Raw genomic sequence first — 16,947 nt, 5'->3', positions numbered from 1 at the left:
AACAAATTTTGCATAACCTGCTAAATGTAATTATTATTATCATAAGACTGCTTGATTAGATTTTCTAAAAAGCCAATTAAAAAATTTTTTGGATGATAACGAATATAACGTACAAGAAATGTTCGTTAATTCGGAAATTAAAAAATTAGAAATCCTTGAGAATATGTAGAACACACATAGGTATATATTACGTAACTTTATTTCTCCCAGTAATTTATTCTAGGGGGATGAAACTAACTCCTAAAAATGCGGCCATTTTTAGATTTTATTTTATAGCCCGTAATTTATATGTTTCTTCTTTCGACCAAATTTATCTTCCGAAATTCATTTCTATATCATAATTTTTTGTAATAAGGATCATACAAATTTTCAAACCATTAAATTGTAATTATATGTATGCATTGTTTATTCTGGATGACAACCAAAGCCGTAGTCTCACTGATAGGGTTGTAAGGTCAAGATCTCTAGCGCGACAAATTAAATCTCGACACGGTATATTTGTGGCATTATTTAAAATTAATTAGTTAAAAATAATACGATCTAATTAAAAGTTTGCAGAGAATAGATGGTACTTTGAAATGGAACCAATCATCAATTAGTGTTCATAGTTTATCGAATAAAATTGAAAAGCTAGTCCATTGTTATTATAATACATGCAGAAAAAGTTGTATTACGACATCTATGTTTTTATTTTTAAAACAAATCTATATTTTAAGAGTATGATGGGAGAGTATAGGTGATGGATTATACTGTAATTTTTAATAATGTGCAAGTACAGTATTCATTACTTAACGTATTTATACACTGAAAAACCAGGTGTACCGTATAAGATTACAAGCTATGTTGATTGAACAAACTTGACAGTTTACATTATATTTTACTGTATGAAATTGTTTCAATGTATTCCAGATTTATCAAATCAGTATGTGTTCCACTAAATTCGCGGGTACAGATACAATTATTATTAATGTCTGTGGTTACAAGTTGTGAATACATCTTGTATCTTTCTTAGTCTCTGCTTATATTTCACTTTTTCTTTACAGCTATCTGGTGTTGCTTTCATAATTACTCTAAGTTAATATAAATTGATTTGTGCTTAAAATATATTACTTAGGTGATCTATCTTGATCCGCGAAATATTTAGTAGCATTAGGAAAACGTAAAGAATCTGGAAAGTCTGGTGTTTCATACCTCCGTGGATTCAAGCAGTCTCTAATTGCTTGACCGAATGCACGTCTAACGCTAGGATCACTGGCAACCGCAACTGCAGCACCATCAACTTCCTCTACGCCAGCACGCTTGACACTTTCTCTGACTAAGCGTTCCATGGACGCTGATATTGCTGAATGATTAGGTGTAGTACTGACTAATAACCGTGGTTTTTGTTGTTCAATTAGTTTACGACGTTTAGTGGGAAGCGTATCTAAATAGGCATCACTGAGTGTTGTTACACTTCCATTTGTCATTCCCTGTGTTAATAATTGACGACGTTGTCTCACGTTATCTCGGGCAATTATTGGTACCCAATCCTACAGTGTAATTATTTTGACATTATTACTTTTTCGAACATCAGTGCTCGTATAAATACAAACTGGAACTCACTGAGGGTAGCGCTTCAAGAACTGGAAACGCTTCTGGAACTCCAGCATTATCATCTGGTAACGAATTTCCAAAATTTGTTTTTTCTTCTACAACTTCGGTCTCCATAGGCTATAACAGTACAGATGTGTTCAATCAAATCCATGTTATATTTAAGTTGTTTTCATATGAAACATACCTCTACTTCAGGCTGTGCTTGACTTGATCGCTGCGTTGAATCTGAGGACACTTCTGACAGTTGAGAAGAAGGCACATCTTCATATATTAAAAGTGGCAAAATTTCTGAATCAGGAGGTTGTGTCGCGTTATGATTAGCAGAAATAAAGAATTCTTCAGACCACGGTCTTATAAAAGACCCAAGACCCTCCACTCTTTCATTCTATTTAAAACAGAAATATATGAATTACATACTTAAACAAAGAAAACATGGCCGAATAATCATATAAACCATATAAATTACATAACTTACTCCGAAACGTGCGAGCATAGACACAAATTCTGACAAACCACCGTGTATAGAATGTTCGAGAACTGCTAGTAACTGCTTCTTTAAATCTTGTAAAATATTAAACGTTTCTTGTGCGAATGTGATATCGTTGATATCTAGAAAGAAACTATGTTATACTGTTGGAACAGAACTTAAGGAAATGTTCACAACTTATAAAAGACCAACCATTATCAAACAGTAATTGTACAATATGTCTGATATGGCGTTGAAGCAACGCTTCTATAGTTGCACAAATATCTATGCGCAAACCATTTTCACCATTATTAACTTCTGCTGTCGCGAACAAACTTTGCAATTTTGGTCTTATTTCTGATAATGCACGATTTATAATTTGCTCTGGAAGTTCTTCTCCAGAAGAATCTGGGAAAGTGTTTTTCAGAAATACTATTAGCGGCACTCTTTGGCGAGAAATTGATTTCCATTGTCCATGATGCAATCTTCTCATGTCAAGAAGCGTCATATCTTGAAACTATGTATTTTATCATAAAAATTATATGGCGATATTATATATAATGTTCTAAACTTCTGTTCACAAGTAATATACTTGTTGTTTCATTACCACACATTTAGTTAAGTTGAGAAGGAAAACTCCTTCGTTCATGGAATCCTGTGAAAAGGCCGACAGTAAAGGTTCCAAAATCTCTGCTACAGTACGACGGAATAAGTCGTTTAACACAAACAAATAAAGGTCCCTAAAAAATGAAACAATGTTATTCTTACCACATTTCCCATAACGAATAAAAACATATAATGCGAATAATTAACAAACCTCTCTGTTTCCATTGCCATGTCATTACTTGGACGTGTAAATAAAATCATCTGCCTCACAAGATCAAGAACTTCAACTAAATCGAAATAGACAATATACCAAGAAAATATACAATATTGCTTAAAAAAAAAACAGATAATAACTTATATTACACTTGGTTACTTACTATTGCTGTTGGTGCCAAATGTGGCTTGTTGTTGACCTTCCATAACTTCTCCTAGTGTCTGTTGCAACGTCCTCATAAAAGGACTTGCTTGTGATGATGAAGCCATGGTATTTATAGAATTAGTATTACTAGTTGTGGTTGCCGAAGTTGTTGCTAAGAATAATTATAATGATCATAATATGGTAAATATGGAGGTTAGTAGCCACATTTTCAACTATGTTGATCTTCAATGACGTTGTCAGGGATGTGATATTGAGCTACTTTCTATTATATATGTTACTATCATTTAGTTTCGACTTCTGAGATATTCTTGAAAAGCTTCTACAATTATTTAAATATTTCACCCCCTCATAGACTTCAGTTGACTTTACAATAAGTTAAACAAATCATTATGAACAGTCCATGAAGTTTACTTTCAGAGATATACATAGCAATATTTATATTGTTATACTATTCATCACCAATTTAAATACAAGTTAAATCTAATCCCGATGTAACTAAAATTTAACTCAAACCGTAGAAAAAATGCAAAACATTAAATGGGTAAGGTTAAAAATACTTTTGGGTATATCTCGATAATCGTGCGACGGACCATGTATAGAAAGAAACTGCTTAAAATCGTGACCCTGACAACATATTTCAAGGGTACATAATCGAAGTTGGCTACACAAAACCTCACAGGAATGAGTCAACTGGTAAATAACAGTAATAATTTTACTGAACAGCAGTGTTTATGGCTGTCATTATTTCACCGTTATTGTAATCGCACACCTGTTTGCGCCTGAGGCTGACTTTCAGTTGCTGATGCTTGACTAGGACGAACTCTTTGTGATGTAGAAGTGGTAGCATGGGATGTTGCTGGTGGTAATCGCCGAACGTGGTGAGAATTACAAGGAAGGAAAGGATCAAATTCAAGACCTTGGTCCAAATTCATTCCAAGATTTAAAGAATGCGCTTGTTGACGCGATGTACTTCTAGTTTGTGTCGCCGTAGTAGGATGAGTATCTACGTTACTTCTATAAATAAAGATAACAATGAGAAGTAATCAAGAGCTTAGGCAAAATTGCGCTTCATAATTGTACCACATTATGAACGTACCGAGCTTGTGTACTTTGTCCAGCGTTTGTATTTCCATCATGAGATGAATTTGTTTGTTGTCCTCCAGCTGTTGGAAGATTTGGGGTCGTGATGGTGGTGGTAGTAATACCAGCTGGCACAATATGGCCTGCAACTGCCTGCATTATGTTTCGAATCAAATCGGCGGCACTGTTTATTCTTCCTATAAAGGCAATTTAGTGATGTGTAAACAACATCAATTGAACCCACAGGTCATTAAAAATTGAAGCAACACGTCAATTCCATTACTAACTTACCACCATTATTGTTATTGTTATTGTTATTATTTTCTCCAGTCTGCAATTGTTCACTTCCAGTCGTAAAATTACCTTCGGGGCTAACCTCCATTAATACCATATCATTTGGCAAATTGAAGATTGTACCTAAAAAATAAGTTTTACTTCGAATTCGAAACGTTCAACATTTATAATTTAAGAAAAGTATTTCATTACCCATACCAAACGGAGGTTGCGCTTGTTCTTGTTGCTGTTGCGACTCTGGTTGTCGTTGAGTCCCGCTTTCAGGTTCTTGATGTTGACTGTTTTCTTCAGTATTAGTTTCATTTAATTCAGATTGTGCAGTCGTGTTTGCACTATCACTATTTTCCTCGTTACGGTTATTATTATACGCATTTTGACCATGTATACTAAAATGTGCCTACAAACGTTTGATTATAAAACAATATCTTCAATAATAAAACAAAAATGAAAATATTGTATACGATTTGTTTTTACCTCTACCTGAATTGGTGCACCAGGCTGCAAAATAGCCGACTGTTGTATAATAATTGGTCTACATCTCAGATTCCTGGGTGGTTGCTGACCCATGTCAACTATTATATCGCTCAACGCGTGACAGGCATGGGATATGTAGTGCAGGCCTTCACTGACGCCATCAACTATTCTCTGACTTTCTTCAACACTTCCAGGTCCTCCCTATATGTTGGAACGATTTTTATTCAAAGTTTGTTAAAAAATTTAATAAATCCCACTTTCACTATGTATGTAAAGTAGTTAATTTCCTTACTCCTGTAGGTAATGCTTTATCAGCAACCATAAGTGCACGGTAACTTTCAATATATGGGCGCAAACTGTTTTGTGCATTCATTAATTGCTCTAACAAATCTGCCATGAGTCGTGGTCGTGGTAGCCTACAAATATTAAATGCGTAACATGCTATGTTGTAAATTTCGGGTTGTGCTCGCGGAGATTACTATTATGATCTAGATTACCTATCTGATGGTTCGTCATCACGTGACGTGGGTCCCTGTTGTTCAGATTGGGGTTCTTGTGACTGTTGTGATTCTGATTGATTGTCCTCATTGTTATCATTTAATAGTACTGTCTCTATACCACCTCTACTGTTCCCTGCTTTGATATTTTAAAATTATACATGCAAATGTGTGTGTCATAACATTATACAAGGTGTTACCTCTACCACGATGCACGATTTTTCACCCACTTGCAGCAATCTAATGAAAAAAAGTTGACATCGAAGAGGTCAGATTGTTGTAAACAATTATTTTGCACCAAATATTGGAAGTACGATCTTGCATGATAACCAACGAAGACTAACAAAGTAACCGCAACGACAAACTATCGATTTCGTCCAAGCAATATTCCGTGTTTACAATCAGTGATCACTTCAGTGTGAAATAATATTTACAGTGTCTTCAAGTCAAATACAACGGGAAGCTAAATATTTCATATTTGCACTACTGTAAATAGAATAATATGTTAGTAAAAGCATCATATAATATGTGTTTTGAATTCGCCTTGATGTCCTCTACAATATGGTAAAAAAATTATGTATTCCTATTTGTAAAACCCAAGATGACTTTGATTTCGACATAAAAACAATCTGTTTTCGAAATATTTATTTACTGATATTTATTGAAAACCCCATACCCTGTGACTCTTGTCTTAAACTTTTTTCTGTAAGATTGCTACAAGTGGGTGAAAAATCGTGCGTCGCGTTAGCAGTATCATCTTGTATGTAACCAAGTTTGAATACTCACCTCTTAATAATGTTACATTGTTTGCTCCAGTTGCAGACAAGGCTGCGGCAATTGCAGCTGCAGTGGCTTCAGTTAATCTTGTGGTAACACTTGCTCTGCTATTATTAGCACTGAAAAATTAAGTGTTGTGTTGATTTATTTTACTGAATTATACCATAATTATTAAAATTCCTTTCCCACTCACAAATGTTCTGTTTCTGCTTGTTGTGTTTGAGCTTGTTGGGGAGAAAATGATTGATTACTTTCTGAAGATGGAGGGTGAAGAGGTATATTTGGATTTGCAAGTCTTTCTACAAGTACGTTTGCACGCTGCAGCATCCTTGTTGCCAAAACTAAACGGCTATTCGATAAACTGTTACTCAATTGTGGTACTGGTAATGCTGTTAAAATATAATTATGAATATTATAATAAATAGAAATAATTACAAATAAATATAAATTATACTATTTGAAAACTATGACCATACCGGGTCCCTCAATAATTTCTGCTGGTACTGACATGGCTCCGACATACATAGCATTGCCATGCATTTGGGTTCTAGCGAGTCTATAACGTGTACTTCGTGGGTTACGCAAAACCTGTGCTGTATGAGTTTGAGTTTGAGCATGACCTTCGTCATTTCTTCTCTGACCAGGTTGTGGTGGTGCCAGTTGCACCAAATGGATAACTTTTCCATTAACATCTACGTAATAAACATTTAATTCTTCACGTATACATAAAATTATTGCAATTTCAAAATTATCATGAAATTTAAAAATGTTTACCATAGTCATTTAACTTTTTCTCATTTCGAAGGACTTTACCACAGTAAATAAGTCTTTGTGTTTCTGCCGGAACTGAAACAGCTTCTGCTATGTGTTCTTTAAAGTCTCGCACAGTAATTTGCTTTAAAAAAAGAACAATAAGTAATGTCTTTTGATGTCATAGATTTGTGAATTTATTTTCAATTATTCAAGTGTTTCATGTTGGTATGTGAACTAATTAAAACATGATTACACCATACATTAACATATAATTGATTTAGATCTAATACCACGAGTAGACAAGCTGTTATAGAAAATTTTGTCCTAAGATATATAGTATAACGACCGTAATAATTACAAAAAGCTGTTGAGAATTAGTTTCACATAAGATTGATAATAATGGTAATAGAGAATCATAATAATAGGAATTATAAAATGCAGGAGGTTAGTTATTAGAAATAACCATATTCAGGGTTGAATGTGCCAAAGAACACAATAACATGGTTCACACAATCAACATATTATCTGTATAGTAACAATTTCTAAATGTGCAGAAAATATCATAGAAGATAGAGGTTTCTAACTCTCAGACAATTATGATGTGTAATATTGTTAAAAAGTCATGAATATGAAATAATATGGATTTGTTTTTTAAAATATGGAGAGAAAGATACTTACGTCGTCTTCCAAAGTAAAGGCATGATTTTGAGAATCTAAAGTCTTTACTGTTACTTCAATCATGTTGGATCAGTCTTCCAGAATTATCTTACAGAACTACAATGTCAAAATTTCAGTAAATTTACAACCGTAGTATTAAGACATTGCAACGAAATTACGTAAAAAAATATTATCGTATCCGGTTCTATCGTATTTTTAAATAAAACCAATATTAAAATTTCAGAGTGACAGTAAACACGATGGAACACGTTCGTTTACAACAATGTCGTTCAGCCACTTGCCCGTGCGGGCAGTCCATAAGATGACCCGGGCAGAATTTCGAGTAGCTCGCAACGCCACAGCAGGCTATGGTGATTGCTCTGTGTACTACTTTCAAACACGTAGTGGTGATCACCCTTCTTAAGGACCTACACTGCGTAATCACAAGTTGATCCACTAATCAAGGGTCTTTCCCCGACTGAATGGAGGCTACCCTTGTTGTGCGCAAAATGGATTGTTGAATAGCTCTAGTTTATAGAGTTTACGCTTTATCAGGACATTATAACCGGAGCTAATATGTTGACAAAGTTATTCTTTGGATAGTAGTTGCAAAAGAATTGATCGAAATCATAATGCTAATACAGGTCTTTCGAACTGCCTCTTCTGGAACCAATGATTCTCGATCAGCAAGTTCTTTAATTGTAATTACTAATCCCCACTCCAGAAGTTGCCCCAGTTCCACTTTCAGTTAACTGTTACAAAACTCATGCTATCTGTATTGTGAGTGGGACAGAAAAAGGCAGATGTAAGGAATACGGGTTTCAGTGCTAAAGTGGAAGGAAGTCCGCCCATTGTCTGATGCATTTACGACTTTAGCGTGCGATTTGCTGAAACGGTCATGTATACAAAGCCGTCACGTCCCGTACCAAGGATCTTCCTCTGTGTTGTCTTTTTTGTCTCGCACGATGAATATATAATGTGTGCAACAAATTTTGCATAACCTGCTAAATGTAATTATTATTATCATAAGACTGCTTGATTAGATTTTCTAAAAAGCCAATTAAAAAATTTTTTGGATGATAACGAATATAACGTACAAGAAATGTTCGTTAATTCGGAAATTAAAAAATTAGAAATCCTTGAGAATATGTAGAACACACATAGGTATATATTACGTAACTTTATTTCTCCCAGTAATTTATTCTAGGGGGATGAAACTAACTCCTAAAAATGCGGCCATTTTTAGATTTTATTTTATAGCCCGTAATTTATATGTTTCTTCTTTCGACCAAATTTATCTTCCGAAATTCATTTCTATATCATAATTTTTTGTAATAAGGATCATACAAATTTTCAAACCATTAAATTGTAATTATATGTATGCATTGTTTATTCTGGATGACAACCAAAGCCGTAGTCTCACTGATAGGGTTGTAAGGTCAAGATCTCTAGCGCGACAAATTAAATCTCGACACGGTATATTTGTGGCATTATTTAAAATTAATTAGTTAAAAATAATACGATCTAATTAAAAGTTTGCAGAGAATAGATGGTACTTTGAAATGGAACCAATCATCAATTAGTGTTCATAGTTTATCGAATAAAATTGAAAAGCTAGTCCATTGTTATTATAATACATGCAGAAAAAGTTGTATTACGACATCTATGTTTTTATTTTTAAAACAAATCTATATTTTAAGAGTATGATGGGAGAGTATAGGTGATGGATTATACTGTAATTTTTAATAATGTGCAAGTACAGTATTCATTACTTAACGTATTTATACACTGAAAAACCAGGTGTACCGTATAAGATTACAAGCTATGTTGATTGAACAAACTTGACAGTTTACATTATATTTTACTGTATGAAATTGTTTCAATGTATTCCAGATTTATCAAATCAGTATGTGTTCCACTAAATTCGCGGGTACAGATACAATTATTATTAATGTCTGTGGTTACAAGTTGTGAATACATCTTGTATCTTTCTTAGTCTCTGCTTATATTTCACTTTTTCTTTACAGCTATCTGGTGTTGCTTTCATAATTACTCTAAGTTAATATAAATTGATTTGTGCTTAAAATATATTACTTAGGTGATCTATCTTGATCCGCGAAATATTTAGTAGCATTAGGAAAACGTAAAGAATCTGGAAAGTCTGGTGTTTCATACCTCCGTGGATTCAAGCAGTCTCTAATTGCTTGACCGAATGCACGTCTAACGCTAGGATCACTGGCAACCGCAACTGCAGCACCATCAACTTCCTCTACGCCAGCACGCTTGACACTTTCTCTGACTAAGCGTTCCATGGACGCTGATATTGCTGAATGATTAGGTGTAGTACTGACTAATAACCGTGGTTTTTGTTGTTCAATTAGTTTACGACGTTTAGTGGGAAGCGTATCTAAATAGGCATCACTGAGTGTTGTTACACTTCCATTTGTCATTCCCTGTGTTAATAATTGACGACGTTGTCTCACGTTATCTCGGGCAATTATTGGTACCCAATCCTACAGTGTAATTATTTTGACATTATTACTTTTTCGAACATCAGTGCTCGTATAAATACAAACTGGAACTCACTGAGGGTAGCGCTTCAAGAACTGGAAACGCTTCTGGAACTCCAGCATTATCATCTGGTAACGAATTTCCAAAATTTGTTTTTTCTTCTACAACTTCGGTCTCCATAGGCTATAACAGTACAGATGTGTTCAATCAAATCCATGTTATATTTAAGTTGTTTTCATATGAAACATACCTCTACTTCAGGCTGTGCTTGACTTGATCGCTGCGTTGAATCTGAGGACACTTCTGACAGTTGAGAAGAAGGCACATCTTCATATATTAAAAGTGGCAAAATTTCTGAATCAGGAGGTTGTGTCGCGTTATGATTAGCAGAAATAAAGAATTCTTCAGACCACGGTCTTATAAAAGACCCAAGACCCTCCACTCTTTCATTCTATTTAAAACAGAAATATATGAATTACATACTTAAACAAAGAAAACATGGCCGAATAATCATATAAACCATATAAATTACATAACTTACTCCGAAACGTGCGAGCATAGACACAAATTCTGACAAACCACCGTGTATAGAATGTTCGAGAACTGCTAGTAACTGCTTCTTTAAATCTTGTAAAATATTAAACGTTTCTTGTGCGAATGTGATATCGTTGATATCTAGAAAGAAACTATGTTATACTGTTGGAACAGAACTTAAGGAAATGTTCACAACTTATAAAAGACCAACCATTATCAAACAGTAATTGTACAATATGTCTGATATGGCGTTGAAGCAACGCTTCTATAGTTGCACAAATATCTATGCGCAAACCATTTTCACCATTATTAACTTCTGCTGTCGCGAACAAACTTTGCAATTTTGGTCTTATTTCTGATAATGCACGATTTATAATTTGCTCTGGAAGTTCTTCTCCAGAAGAATCTGGGAAAGTGTTTTTCAGAAATACTATTAGCGGCACTCTTTGGCGAGAAATTGATTTCCATTGTCCATGATGCAATCTTCTCATGTCAAGAAGCGTCATATCTTGAAACTATGTATTTTATCATAAAAATTATATGGCGATATTATATATAATGTTCTAAACTTCTGTTCACAAGTAATATACTTGTTGTTTCATTACCACACATTTAGTTAAGTTGAGAAGGAAAACTCCTTCGTTCATGGAATCCTGTGAAAAGGCCGACAGTAAAGGTTCCAAAATCTCTGCTACAGTACGACGGAATAAGTCGTTTAACACAAACAAATAAAGGTCCCTAAAAAATGAAACAATGTTATTCTTACCACATTTCCCATAACGAATAAAAACATATAATGCGAATAATTAACAAACCTCTCTGTTTCCATTGCCATATCATTACTTGGACGTGTAAATAAAATCATCTGCCTCACAAGATCAAGAACTTCAACTAAATCGAAATAGACAATATACCAAGAAAATATACAATATTGCTTAAAAAAAAACAGATAATAACTTATATTACACTTGGTTACTTACTATTGCTGTTGGTGCCAAATGTGGCTTGTTGTTGACCTTCCATAACTTCTCCTAGTGTCTGTTGCAACGTCCTCATAAAAGGACTTGCTTGTGATGATGAAGCCATGGTATTTATAGAATTAGTATTACTAGTTGTGGTTGCCGAAGTTGTTGCTAAGAATAATTATAATGATCATAATATGGTAAATATGGAGGTTAGTAGCCACATTTTCACCTATGTTGATCTTCAATGATGTTGTCAGGGATGTGATATTGAGCTACTTTCTATTATATATGTTACTATCATTTAGTTTCGACTTCTGAGATATTCTTGAAAAGCTTCTACAATTATTTAAATATTTCACCCCCTCATAGACTTCAGTTGACTTTACAATAAGTTAAACAAATCATTATGAACAGTCCATGAAGTTTACTTTCAGAGATATACATAGCAATATTTATATTGTTATACTATTCATCACCAATTTAAATACAAGTTAAATCTAATCCCGATGTAACTAAAATTTAACTCAAACCGTAGAAAAAATGCAAAACATTAAATGGGTAAGGTTAAAAATACTTTTGGGTATATCTCGATAATCGTGCGACGGACCATGTATAGAAAGAAACTGCTTAAAATCGTGACCCTGACAACATATTTCAAGGGTACATAATCGAAGTTGGCTACACAAAACCTCACAGGAATGAGTCAACTGGTAAATAACAGTAATAATTTTACTGAACAGCAGTGTTTAAGGCTGTCATTATTTCACCGTTATTGTAATCGCACACCTGTTTGCGCCTGAGGCTGACTTTCAGTTGCTGATGCTTGACTAGGACGAACTCTTTGTGATGTAGAAGTGGTAGCATGGGATGTTGCTGGTGGTAATCGCCGAACGTGGTGAGAATTACAAGGAAGGAAAGGATCAAATTCAAGACCTTGGTCCAAATTCATTCCAAGATTTAAAGAATGCGCTTGTTGACGCGATGTACTTCTAGTTTGTGTCGCCGTAGTAGGATGAGTATCTACGTTACTTCTATAAATAAAGATAACAATGATAAGTAATCAAAAGCTTAGGCAAAATTGTGCTTCATAATTGTAACACATTATGAACGTACCGAGCTTGTGTACTTTGTCCAGCGTTTGTATTTCCATCATGAGATGAATTTGTTTGTTGTCCTCCAGCTGTTGGAAGATTTGGGGTCGTGATGGTGGTGGTAGTAATACCAGCTGGCACAATATGGCCTGCAACTGCCTGCATTATGTTTCGAATCAAATCGGCGGCACTGTTTATTCTTCCTATAAAGGCAATTTAGTGATGTGTAAACAACATCAATTAAACCCACAGGTTATTAAAAATTGAAGCAACACGTCAATTCCATTACTAACTTACCACCATTATTGTTATTGTTATTGTTATTATTTTCTCCAGTCTGCAATTGTTCACTTCCAGTCGTAAAATTACCTTCGGGGCTAACCTCCATTAATACCATATCATTTGGCAAGTTGAAGATTGTACCTAAAAAATAAGTTTTACTTCGAATTCGAAACGTTCAACATTTATAATTTAAGAAAAGTATTTCATTACCCATACCAAACGGAGGTTGTGCTTGTTCTTGTTGCTGTTGCGACTCTGGCTGTTGTTGCGACTCTGGTTGTCGTTGAGTCCCGCTTTCAGGTTCTTGATGTTGACTGTTTTCTTCAGTATTAGTTTCATTTAATTCAGATTGTGCAGTCGTGTTTGCACTATCACTATTTTCCTCGTTACTGTTATTATTATACGCATTTTGACCATGTATACTAAAATGTGCCTACAAACGTTTGATTATAAAACAATATCTTCAATAATAAAACAAAAATGAAAATATTGTATACGATTTGTTTTTACCTCTACCTGAATTGGTACACCAGGCTGCAAAATAGTCGACTCTTGGATAATAATTGGTCTACATCTCAGATTCCTGGGTGGTTGTTGACCCATATCAACAATTATATCGCTCAATGCGTGACAGGCATGGGATATGTAGTGCAAGCCTTCACTGACGCCATCAACTATTCTTTGATTTTCTTCAACACTTCCAGGTCCTCCCTATATGTTGGAACGATTTTTATTCAAATTTTGTTAAAAAATTTAATAAATCCCACTTTTAGAATGTATGTAAAGAAGTTAATGTACTTACCCCACGGGGTAATGCTTCATCAGCAAGCATAAGCGCACGATAACGTTCAAAATATGGTCGTAAACTGTCCAGTGCATTCATTAACTGTTCTAATAATTCTGCCATGAATCGTGGTCGTAGTAGTCTAAAAATATTAGTTTCATGATGTATTATATCATCAAGTTTAACATATCCGAATAATGATTGTTATTATTATTATGTAAATTACCCATCTGATGATCCTTCACTATTTGATGTAGACCCTTGTTGTTCAGATTGGGGTTGTGACGATTGTCCATCTGACTGGTTCTCTTCATTGGTATCATTGGCAGGTGTTGTGTCCATAGTGTCTTCACTATTTCCTGCTTTGATATTTGAAATTTTCACATATAGTTAAATGTTTTACATTATTATATGTTATTTTATTTAAATACCCACCTCTAAGTAATGTGACATTTCTTGCTCCAACTGCAGACAAGACAGCTGCAAGTGCAGCTGCAGTAGCTTCTGTGAATCTTGTAGTAACACTTGCTCTGCTATTATTATTACTAAAAAGATTGTTTTATTGATTTATTTCATTCAGTTACCTTACAATTATTAAAATTCCCTTTTTGCTCACTAATGTTCTGTTTCTGCATGTTGTCCTTGAGTTTGTTGGAATACAGGCTGTTGATTACTTTCAGATGACTGGGGATGAAGAGGTAAGTTTGGATCTGCTAGCCTCTCTATGAGTACATTTGCACGATTTAACATTTGTATTGCCAAGAATAAACGGCTGTCGGATAAATTGTTACTCAACTGAGGTACTGGTAGGTCTGTTGAACAAAATGATACATAATATATCATTGAAATAATAATGATGCAAAATAATAAAATGATACAAAATAAATATCTATATAAAAGCATAAAAATTAATTATACTGTTTCACAAATTCCTTAATCATACCATGCCCTTCAACAATTTCTGCTGGTACTGACATAGCACCCACATATATAGCATTGCCATGCATTTGGGTTCTAGTTAGTCTATAACGTGTACTTCGTAAATTTCTCCAGACATGTACTCCATGATTTTGATTTTGAGTTTGACCTCCATCGTTTCTTCTCTGATCATGTTGTGGTGGTGCACGTTGCACCAAATGAATAACTTTTCCATTAACATCTACATAATAAATATTTAATATTTTGTATATTCATAAAATATTTAAAACTCCATTATAATGAAATCCAAAAATGTTTACCATACTCATTTAACTTTTTCTCATTTCGAAGAACTTTACCACAATAAATAAGTCTTTGTGTTTCTGCTGGAACTGAAACAGCCTCTGCTATGTGTTCTTTGAAGTCTCGCACAATAATTTGCTTTAAAAAGAATCAATAAACAAGGTCTTCTTATGTCATAGATATATAAATTTATTTTTAATTATTCATATATTTTAGGTATATTGCATCTGTTATGTGATAATGATTAATAAATAATACCTAACTTAGATAATATTTATTTTGCAATTATGTAAAATAATGCAATGGGATTTTATATTGATATGTGAATTAATTATAACAAGTGTAATTGCACCACATCCCAATATATAACTGATTTGCATCTATATCAAAAGTAAACAAACAGTAACATACAAAAGTTTATCTAAAGGTATATTATATTATGACTATATATAAAATTACTTACAAAAAACTGGTAAACATTAGTTTCAAATACAGTTGATTATAAAGATAATAAGGAATTATAATAATACAGATTAGTAGGTGATTAGTTATTAGAAATAACCAATATTCAGAGTTGAATGTGCCAAAGAACACAGTAACATGGTACACACAATCAACATATTATCTCTATAGTAACAATTTTTAAATGTGCAGGAAATATCATAAGAGATATCTAACTCTCAAACAATTACAATAAATAATGTTGTCAAGAAGTCACGAATATGCAAGAATAGGGATTTGTTTTTTAAAACATGGAGAAAGAGATACTTACGTCGTCTTCCAAAGTAAAGGCATGATTTTGTGAATCCAAAGTCTTTACCGTAACTTCAATCATGTTAGTTCAATTGTAACTGAAACTACGAAGCCAAAATTTCAAAAAATTGGCAATCGTCTAAACGTCGTAACACGTAAGACAATTGTCTGCAACACTCACGCAACCATGCAGGTACAAAAACTGCAAACGATGATCAGTCACTAACAAACTAGTAAAAAGAAATATACAATATTAAAATCACAGAGAAGTGTATTTTTCTGCAGGAATTGGTCTAACGTTACAACGAAATTACGTAAGAAAATTCTATCAAATTGATTTTTATCGTTTTTTTAAATGTACCCAACGTTAAAATTTTAGCGGCAGTCAACGCAGTCCACGCTATTTTATTCCAAATTCGCTTTATCAGCGACAACACGGATGTTGCCAATATACCGACAAAATTATTCCTTTGATAGTATATATTCAAGAATTGATCGAAATTATAATTTTACAATGCCAATGATTTCAAAGGATTACAAATGAAATAAATCGAAGAATTAATTTATGAAACTTTACAATAAATTTCAGTTATCCTACTATTTTGATGTTCAGGTATTATTTATTAAATAATGATATTGAAAGACAAGAGTGTCGAATTGTTTCCCCTGAAGTTAGTGACTTATGATCAACGGTTCCCCTACTATCTCTACTTTTGAAGTTTCCCAAGCTTTGACGTGCAGTTCTATGGTATTTAAATAAGTAAGTACTTACTGGTATCCGCGTACTTCAGGAGATGAACTCTGACAGGAATGAGGATCTGATTGGTCAGATTGTATCTTTCCTCGTCTCATTTTAGATACTAGTTTGCTATCGGTAAATACGGTTACACGTAACCAATCAAAAAAATCATAAACAAAATCTCTAATGAGGAACCTTTTGTCCCTGAGCCATCCTAGAAACCATTTCCTGAACAACCTGTAGTACATAATATTCAACATAAACAGGAGAAAGATATGGCGAGGGTAACTTTCACCATCAAGCTGTGAGGGGAAAGACCTTAGGTGGCTTGCGTGCTCCCAATTCAACACCCCTGTTGAAAGACAGAATGTTCCACTATAAAACAATGTAGTTGGTTTATATTCTACAGTTACAATATGGACAATTAAGAATACTGTAGCAGAGGAATTGGGTTAAATATAAAAATACAGTTGTTTAGAAATATTCATTAA

At 33.8% G+C, this 16,947-nt stretch overlaps 2 protein-coding genes across 14 annotated transcripts; both read right to left on the bottom strand.

Annotated features, from left to right (window-relative positions):
* Window positions 1-843: 843 nt before the first annotated feature.
* On the bottom strand, window positions 844-8,327 carry LOC143174990 (uncharacterized). Of its 5 annotated transcripts, none has more exons than XM_076371506.1 (20): window positions 7,598-8,327; window positions 6,941-7,061; window positions 6,643-6,858; window positions 6,360-6,555; window positions 6,176-6,285; window positions 5,390-5,528; window positions 5,185-5,308; window positions 4,899-5,093; window positions 4,611-4,815; window positions 4,416-4,541; window positions 4,141-4,321; window positions 3,814-4,058; window positions 3,043-3,195; window positions 2,877-2,952; window positions 2,667-2,799; window positions 2,273-2,576; window positions 2,069-2,202; window positions 1,778-1,978; window positions 1,603-1,710; window positions 844-1,529 (listed from the first exon to the last, which is right to left on the bottom strand). In XM_076371506.1, the coding sequence occupies exons 1-20, from the start codon at window positions 7,658-7,660 to the stop codon at window positions 1,107-1,109; spliced, it is 3,453 nt and encodes a 1,150-aa protein (XP_076227621.1). In that variant the 5' UTR covers window positions 7,661-8,327; the 3' UTR covers window positions 844-1,106. The 5 variants fall into 5 exon arrangements, with proteins under 5 accessions (XP_076227621.1, XP_076227619.1, XP_076227617.1 ...); XM_076371504.1 differs by having other exon boundaries at window positions 4,893-5,093; window positions 5,390-5,525; XM_076371502.1 differs by having other exon boundaries at window positions 4,893-5,093; window positions 7,598-8,326.
* Window positions 8,328-9,403: 1,076 nt separating this feature from the next.
* LOC116434619 (uncharacterized) lies at window positions 9,404-16,538 on the bottom strand. 9 transcript variants are annotated; one of them, XM_076371487.1, is made up of 22 exons: window positions 16,295-16,405; window positions 15,899-15,947; window positions 15,737-15,821; window positions 14,982-15,102; window positions 14,687-14,902; window positions 14,360-14,555; window positions 14,179-14,288; window positions 13,970-14,105; window positions 13,762-13,885; window positions 13,470-13,670; window positions 13,170-13,392; window positions 12,975-13,100; window positions 12,700-12,880; window positions 12,373-12,617; window positions 11,602-11,754; window positions 11,437-11,512; window positions 11,227-11,359; window positions 10,833-11,136; window positions 10,629-10,762; window positions 10,338-10,538; window positions 10,163-10,270; window positions 9,404-10,089 (listed from the first exon to the last, which is right to left on the bottom strand). In XM_076371487.1, the coding sequence occupies exons 3-22, from the start codon at window positions 15,797-15,799 to the stop codon at window positions 9,667-9,669; spliced, it is 3,474 nt and encodes a 1,157-aa protein (XP_076227602.1). In that variant the 5' UTR covers window positions 15,800-15,821; window positions 15,899-15,947; window positions 16,295-16,405; the 3' UTR covers window positions 9,404-9,666. The 9 variants fall into 9 exon arrangements, with proteins under 9 accessions (XP_076227602.1, XP_076227603.1, XP_076227601.1 ...); XM_076371488.1 differs by having other exon boundaries at window positions 16,316-16,398; XM_076371486.1 differs by lacking the exon at window positions 16,295-16,405 and adding an exon at window positions 16,079-16,252.
* Between the last annotated feature and the right edge of the window lie 409 nt (window positions 16,539-16,947).

This window comes from Nomia melanderi, chromosome 10 (genome assembly GCF_051020985.1).
Source record: "Nomia melanderi isolate GNS246 chromosome 10, iyNomMela1, whole genome shotgun sequence".
Lineage (NCBI taxonomy): Eukaryota > Metazoa > Arthropoda > Insecta > Hymenoptera > Halictidae > Nomia > Nomia melanderi.
The sequence above is the reverse complement of the archived record's forward strand: the minus strand, read 5'-3'. Positions and strand labels throughout refer to the sequence as shown.